At 51.3% G+C, this 7,679-nt stretch overlaps 1 protein-coding gene across 1 annotated transcript in view; it reads left to right on the top strand.

Annotated features, from left to right (window-relative positions):
- Nucleotides 1–7,679, top strand: part of CSMD2 (CUB and Sushi multiple domains 2) — a 328,671-nt gene that overhangs the window by 246,051 nt on the left and 74,941 nt on the right. Inside the window, 4 exon segments of the mRNA XM_009634976.2 lie at nt 2,731–2,844; nt 2,973–3,068; nt 5,482–5,685; nt 6,183–6,307. Of these exon segments, the coding sequence (XP_009633271.2) occupies nt 2,731–2,844; nt 2,973–3,068; nt 5,482–5,685; nt 6,183–6,307 (539 nt within the window).

Raw genomic sequence — 7,679 nt, forward strand, 5'->3', positions numbered from 1 at the left:
AACACAACCCACTATCTTGACATTCCCCTTCCAGTTCATAGAATCGTAGAATAGAATCACAAAATCATTTAGGTTGGAAAAGCCCTTTAAGATCATCAAGGCCAACAGTTCCCCTACCCCTGCCATCCCACCACTAAACCCTGGCCCTAAGCACCTCATCTACCCTTCTTCTAAATCCCCCCAGGGATGGGGACTCAACCACCTCCCTGGGCAGCCCCTTCCAGAGCCTGACAGCCCTTTCGGGGAAGAAATTTTTCCTAATGTCCAACTTAGACCTGCCCTGGTGCAACTTCAGACCATTTCCCTTGTCTCATCACCCGTTACCAGGGAGAAGAGGCTGACCCCCACCTCGCTACAGCCTCCTGCACTATATCCAGTCATGCGGAGTTGAAAAATCAGCAAAAAATAATTCACGGTGATTAATGCTAGTGGCAGCCTCGCAGGGCCTCCGAGAGTACAACATGTATTTTCCATAAAGACATGCTAACCGTGGTGCTAAATAATCTGTCTGCGTGGAGAAGCACGCAAATGTAGAGTTTGGTAGACGTGCAGCTCTGGTATTTACGATTTATTTTTTATTTTTAAATAACATGTAAATTAAATTGTAAAACTAGATCCAACAAAAACCAGACACATTTAAACAGACCAGCGTTCTTTTTATAGAGTCTGGTGCTGCTTGATTTTGGTCAGAACTTGAACACAAGAATGATGGATGTTCCAGAGACCTTTGAGGCAGCTGCCTGGACATTAGTACCAGTTAACATAGTTTCTTGTTTGAAGGGAAGTTGAAGATCTTAAAGAGAGCTTGTGCTGGCAGCCCTGGTGGGTGAAGGTCTCTAAATTCTTTTATTTGATACTGCTTCTCAACACATTATATCGATCTGTTCGGTCCCTATGGTCTTTCCAGTTGTTTGTGGTTTCCATGCCAAGGTAGCAAGGTGTGACACAAGGATACCACATATGGACATCAGTTACGGGCTCCTTCCACTCACAGAATCCCAGAATGGGAGGGGTTGGAAGGACCCTCAGGAGCTCACCCAGTGCCACCCCTCTTCTCAAGCAGGCTCACCCAGAGCAGGGGGCACAGGACAGCGTCCAGGCGGGGGTTGAATATCTCCAGAGAAGGAGACTCCACAGCCCCCCTGGGCAGCCTGGGCCAGGGCTCGGGCACCCTCAAAGTCAAGAAGTTCTTCCTCATCTTCAACTGGAACCTCTTCTGCTTCAGTTTGTGCCCATTGCCCCTTGTCCTGGCACTGGGCACCACTGAGAAGAGTCTGGCTCCGGCCTCATGAGTTCCACCCTTGAGATATTTGTAGGTGTTGATGAGGTCCCCTCTCAGCCTTCTCTTCTCCAGGCTGAACAAGCCCAGCTCCCTCAGCCTTTCCTCGTAGGGGAGATGCTCCAGTCCCCTCATCATCCTTGTTGCCCTCCTCTGGACTCTCTCCAGGAGTTCCTCATCTTTCTTGAACCGAGGAGACTCGATTTGCCCTTCCACCTGTGTGCCTGTAGGCTACAGCCGGGTTCCTGCCTCTCGCGGATGGATTGCTGTGCTGTTCTCTTACACCTCCTAACCCGTTTTACTATGGCAGTCCTGGATGCTGTCTTAAACCCAATAACCAGAGGGCTAGGCAGTCTTGATCTGCGAGTCTAACTTTTGCCTACAGTAGGACGACAGCTAAATTCGTTTCTCTTCTCCGCCTGCTGCCTTTCAGGAGCTTCATTAAAAGCAAGCAGGACAAGCATTAGCGAGCGTTACGTGTTTCCCATCTCCTTCGCTTCTCGCGTTCGGCGTACAGCAGGCATCGGGGTGCGCGGTCGCCACTTTTTCAGTGATCCCAGCATCAAAGCTGTGCTGGAAACCTGAATGTGCAGGAAACAAATGTTGTAGCTCGGCGGATGATGAATTTCACAGCAAGAGGCCTCTCAGCTTGTGAATCTGCAACTGGGCACTTACAACTTGAAAATGCAAAGCCGGGAGAGGAGACAAAGGGGAGGAAAAAAATCTAAGTGGAGATTTGGGAGGAAAAAACCTGTTGCTATGGTCTGAAAAATAAGGATAAGTAACTGAAGTCTCTTTGCTCTAGCTAAAAAAAAAAAAAAAGCTCTGATCCTCTCATTATTTCTCCCTTTTATAACTCTGCCTGCTCCTAGGTGCCTTTCCGTTGTACACAGTAGGACCCCGAGCGCCGCACGGCGCCCTCGTTAGCAGCCTCTGGAGACGGGCTCAGGACGGACTGTGCATAAACTCGCGAGCATCCTCGCTCCCTAGCAGTGGTCCTCCCTGACCAGAGGGGTTCAGCCCAGCAATTCAGTTCTTCAGGACAGGGATCGTTGTTTTGTTCGGGTTTTGTACACCACCTAACCCAACCGGAGCCCGCTTCATGACAGAGGTTCAATACAAATAATAAATAATAATTACCAGTTGGTGAAATTATACACCTTGTGTTCTGTAGGCAGGCAAATGGGATGATTCATAAAATAATCCCTTTCGGCCTATGAATCAGTGTTAAAGCGTCCTGGCAAGTGAACACGGGGGAGGCTGGTTGCTGCTTCTGTTATGCCTACTTTGTGGATAAATAAAGGGCTCCCATCTTCCAGGGCTGTCAGTCAGGGCCTTCTTATCTTTGCCAAGCTCCTGGAACGAAAGCAGCTGAAATGCCCCGGCTGCGCGGGGACGGCAGCGCCGCTCCTCCCGCCGCCCGCCCCGACGGCTGCTCCCTCTCTTCGCAGTGGTCTTCGGGCAGTTCGCCTTCTTCCAGACCGCGCTGAACGACGTCATTGAAGTCCACGATGGCCCCAACCAGCACTCCCGGCTCCTCAGCTCCCTCTCGGGCTCTCATACAGGTGGGGAGCGTGTCCCTGCTGCTGTGGGGAAAAGCAAGCTCAAAATACAGCCTTGCTGGGGGCAGCCCACTTGTGTAGCAAACCTGTAATCTCTCTCTCTCCTGTTTTACCTCTTTCTCCTCACCTAGGTGAATCATTGCCCTTAGCTACCACCAACCAGATTCTCATCAAATTCAGTTCCAAGGGTCAATCTACAGCCAAAGGTTTTCATTTTGTCTACCAAGGTGAGTGCAGTTGTGTTCTGGAGATGTCCTCGGGTCAGTCCCAAAAATAATGCTCACGAGGACAGCGATGTCTTGAGGTGTCCTGAGCTGCTTTTGGCGTCTGTGGGTCCTTGCACACTTTCTGTCTGAACGGGAAACATGGCAGCAGGTTGAGATGATTTGGGGAGCAGTGAGCTGGCCGGGCTGTCTGGCTCCTGCGGGTCCTTTGTGTTCAGACCCTCCCTTTTCACGCAGCCTCAGCCCTTGCGCATCCCGGGATTAGTATCCGAAGCACCTCATTGAATCATGCCCTGAGTACACAGTGAGTTCTTGAGATTTATACCCAAGCAATTTCTCCCTGGCGTTTTAGCACCTTTCTCAGTGTAAGCAGCCGAGCGCTTGTCTGGCAGCTCTGTAAAATCCTCCCTCTCTGCGTGCCATGGGCTCAGGTCTCCTGCTGTCAAACTTTTGCCCCTTGATCCTTTCAGTAACAGCTTGCATTGCACGGGGCGAGTCCCGCTTACAGATTTAAAGTAGTAAATAGAAAGTGATGCACAGAACAGTGGGAGAACAGAAGGGCTTTCTCCCCCATGTGCTCTGCGTAGTTACCCGTGGTTCAGCCAGGCTCTTCCACGCACGTTGCTGTAAGGTGGGGGCAGACAGCAGGGGCAACCTGTGCCTTCTCCGGGGGCGAAGTGAAGCACGGTTTGGATTTTCTAGTATCAAGAGATCCAGTCTCTTGAATTTCTGCCTGATTTTTGTAAAACAACCATCGTTCTGATGGTAATCTTTAAAGATTTCAGCAAAGCAGAGGTTTCGATTAAATTGGTAAAATTCCCTCCTCCTTCCCGCGTGCCGGTTCTGAGCTGCACACACAGTGATTCCTGCATGGGAAGCAAGAGCAGAAGGAAGAGGCAGCCCTGGTTTTGATCTGCCCGGCCAGGCTGTAGTGGCCTGTATTCTTGTTTGCACACAGGCGAGGAGCCGGCTCTCCCAAAGCCTCCCCCATCCAGGGGTCGGTGCGGGCCAGGTCCCCCCCGAGGGGGCAGCCTGAAGCAGCCTGGCCCGGAGAGCGGAGCTGCAGGGTCAAGCACTCAGCCGCGATGGTTTGGAGAGAGGCCAAGCCCACGCTGGGCTGTCACGAAAGGCTGAGCTGGGGTCATCTGAGATCCATGAGTTTTGTGGGCACCGATCCATGAGTATTTTGGGCACCGATCCATGAGTATTGTGAGCACCGATCCATGAGTATTTTGGGCACCAATCCATGAGTATTGTGAGCACCAATCCATGAGTATTTTGGGCACCAATCCATGAGTATTGTGAGCACCAATCCATGAGTATTTTGGGCACAGACCCATGAGTATTTTAGGCACAGATCCATGGGTATTGTGGGTACAGATCCAACAGTATTTTGGGTACAGATCCATGAGTATTTTGGGTACAGATCCATGAGTATTATGGGTACAGATCCATGAGTATATTGGGCACAGATCCATGAGTATTGTGGGTACGGATCCATGAGTATTTTGGCTGTCTTGGATTTGCCCATAGTGCAGCCTCCTAAGTGGCTCCTTTCTGCCCCCCGTCCCCCTGCCCAGACCCCAGACCCCAGCTTCTTGCTGATGCCTTTGACAGCGGGTTTGACGTTCACCCATCTGAGTCAAATTAAGATCCAACAACACTGCTAAGGGGCTCACAGTCTTCATGTTTCCCCCCCTTCCAGCCATTCAGGTGTTAAACACTAACAAATTGTAAAGCAACTCAGAGAAAAATATAAATTGATTTCTTCCTCAGCAACAGCCGTTTCTTTGACTTGTTTTTCCCCTCGCCTATCTGTCAGACTCCCCATTTCTTTCTTTGACTGTTGTTTCCAGCCCTGAACAGGAATGCGGGCAATGTCGACAGCTGGTGATGCAGCATCACAACTTAAATTCCCCTTTTCTTTCTCTTACCTTTCTCACCATGAAGAAGATCGTTTAAAATTGCTGTCCTTTACAGCAGTGAGGCTGAGTGAGCTGAGAAGCCTCAGAGGTTTTCTGCTGAGGCTCTAGCATTTTGTGGCAAACCAGCTTTTTGGGAAGTCATTGCTGAGTGCCTTGGTTTCCCTATTTAGAGATGACCTTTCTGATGTGATGATAAATTTTCTGAAGGCAACCAGTCGCGTCTCAGAAAGCACGCGTGGTTCTGTCGTGTCCTAGCTGCTTTTATTTCAAGTATCGCTTGAATTGACAGACGTTGGAATGAAATGTTCTTTCTTTTTCTTTTCGATGGTGATGTTTGGGTTCACTCTTCGGGTTTTAGGTGTAATCGGATTCCTGTGTTGGTTTTTATGGATCTTGAATTTGGCACGTAATATTTCCAAAATGTTTGCTCTAACCACAGTTTATTTTGTTTGGGTTTTGCTTTGCAACCTGCTGGTTTCTCCTGTCTGCAGCGGTTCCTCGGACCAGTGCCACCCAGTGCAGCTCGGTGCCGGAGCCTCGCTACGGCCGGCGGCTGGGCAGCGATTTCGCGGTGGGAGCGGTGGTGCGGTTCGAGTGCAGCGCCGGGTACGCGCTGCAGGGCTCCCGCAGCATCGAGTGCCTCACCATGCCCGGGGCGCTGGCGCAGTGGAACGTCTCGGTGCCCACCTGTGTGGGTAGGTGTCTTTGGGTTCGGGGACATCCTTTGGGATGGTTAAAAAAAGACCCCAGCGAACAACAACAAAACCAAAACACCAACAAAACAGAAGAACTATTTCATGCCTCTTGGGTGCAAAAGCCAGGCCTGCTCATGAACAAGTTAACCCCAAATGTCAGGGAAGGGACCTTTTGATCCAGTACTCAGTTGCAGGACCTGGGGCAGAAGCTGGAAGAAATGAGATCTGTCTGAAAGCTGCTTTCACCTTCTGGGGAGGCGAGCAGTTCCTAAAGAACCAGTCTTGTGGGCTGATGCAGCCAGCGTTCCCCGCACCCACGGACCATGCTGCCCCTGTTAGAAATTATAGGAGAGATCTGCTGAAAAGGGGATTGTTCATACCGATCTCATCCTTAACTCATCGGCCAATTCCGCTTGCTTTTTTTTGGTGTTTTAAAGAGGATGTTTTAGTATAAAGCCAAGTCCTTCCATGTTCAAGCATTGCTTTGCTTATTTCAGTGCCCTGTGGTGGAAATTTGACCGAACGTAAAGGAACCATCCTGTCCCCTGGCTTCCCCGAGCCGTACCTGAACAGCCTCAACTGCGTGTGGAAGATAACGGTCCCCGAAGGAGCAGGGATCCAGGTACGGCGTGAGCAGCTCTGGCTGCAGCGGGGGCTGGAGCGGAGGACGCGCGGCGGCTGGGGCGGTTACAGAGGCCACGTGGGATGAAGGTGCTGCTCCTCATGGGGAGGAGGTCGGCTGAACGTGTAACTCTCCGGGATCAGACTGACCCCACGCCTGCCGAAAGTGGGTGATGTTGCAGTGGATTTTTGCCTCCTGAAGGCACTCTCCGTGGGAAACCGGCTGGAGCCGCGTGGCTCTTCGGGTGTACCAAAATAATTGTGGTATTTTGGGCGTATATCGTTATACGGCTTAATTATGCAATGTTGAAAGCAGTGTAAGCTACACCGAGGAAGAGGTGCTTGCTCGGAGTGCCTGCGTGGATTTGTTGTGCCAGCAGCGGTGCAGCAGCGTGATTGTACAATTACAGCTTTGCGGTTCGCTGTCTCCGGGTAAATGAGCTCTCTCTTCAGGTCTCTTTGTGGTCCTTATCGTTGCTCTGCAGAAATAGTCGTGCAAACTAGAGGATGTTGAGAATTAAGCCCAACATCAGAGACCAAACCTTAGATAAAGTTCCCGTTCAGCACATGCGTGCCTTGTCCTCCCGGGCAGCATCTCCCCGCGTGTTGTGCTGACATCAGGAGATGGAGCCTTCGGTGGGTTCATTCATTCCCCGGGCCTCATTATCAGAGGGTTGCTTTCTTCTTCGCACCGCTTTGTCTGCGAGGGTTTTGTTCGTTGAGTGCTTTTATTTCTCTCCCATGTATTTGGCTAATAGACTTGTAGGGGGTTCCTCCCTCGGCAGCGCTCGGCTGCTGGCCCGCAGCGGCTCTGCTTCCCTCGACAGTTTTATTGAAGCCTCGGCTCAGCCTTGCTGGATTCCAGTTCTGTGCTCCCAGAGGGGATCCTTACCTGATGCCACCACCGTAACTAAAGCCGAAGGGTCTGGGATGGCAGAGCTGGTGGGAGCAGCGTGGGGGGCTTCGCAGCAAAACAGCACGAGCCTGGAATAATATTTTGTGCCCTCTGCCGGGCTTTCACCGTGTCCAAATTCCACTCCCCTCTTTGTTTTTGAAGCCATTTAAATAAAATGCCGTAAAATAGTGTTTTCAAAAGCCTCAGAGCTCAGTCGATACCTTCCTGTTCATCTGAAATTTTAGCTGTCCTCAAACCCCCCAAATGGCAGGAGGATCCATTCAGCCCAGCCAAACATCTGAACACTTGAGGCAGTTTGCAAGTTGCTCAGGACTCTGGGGGCCTGGGGGTGTTGGTCGACAGGCGGCTGAATACGAGCCAGCAGGGTGCCCAGGTGGCCAAGAGGGCCAGTGGCATCCTGGCTTGGATCAGGAGTGGTGTGGCCAGCAGGAGCAGGGCAGGGAGCGTGCCCCTGTGC

Source organism: Egretta garzetta, unplaced genomic scaffold (genome assembly GCF_000687185.1).
Source record: "Egretta garzetta isolate BGI_Z169 unplaced genomic scaffold, ASM68718v1 scaffold243, whole genome shotgun sequence".
NCBI lineage: Eukaryota > Metazoa > Chordata > Aves > Pelecaniformes > Ardeidae > Egretta > Egretta garzetta.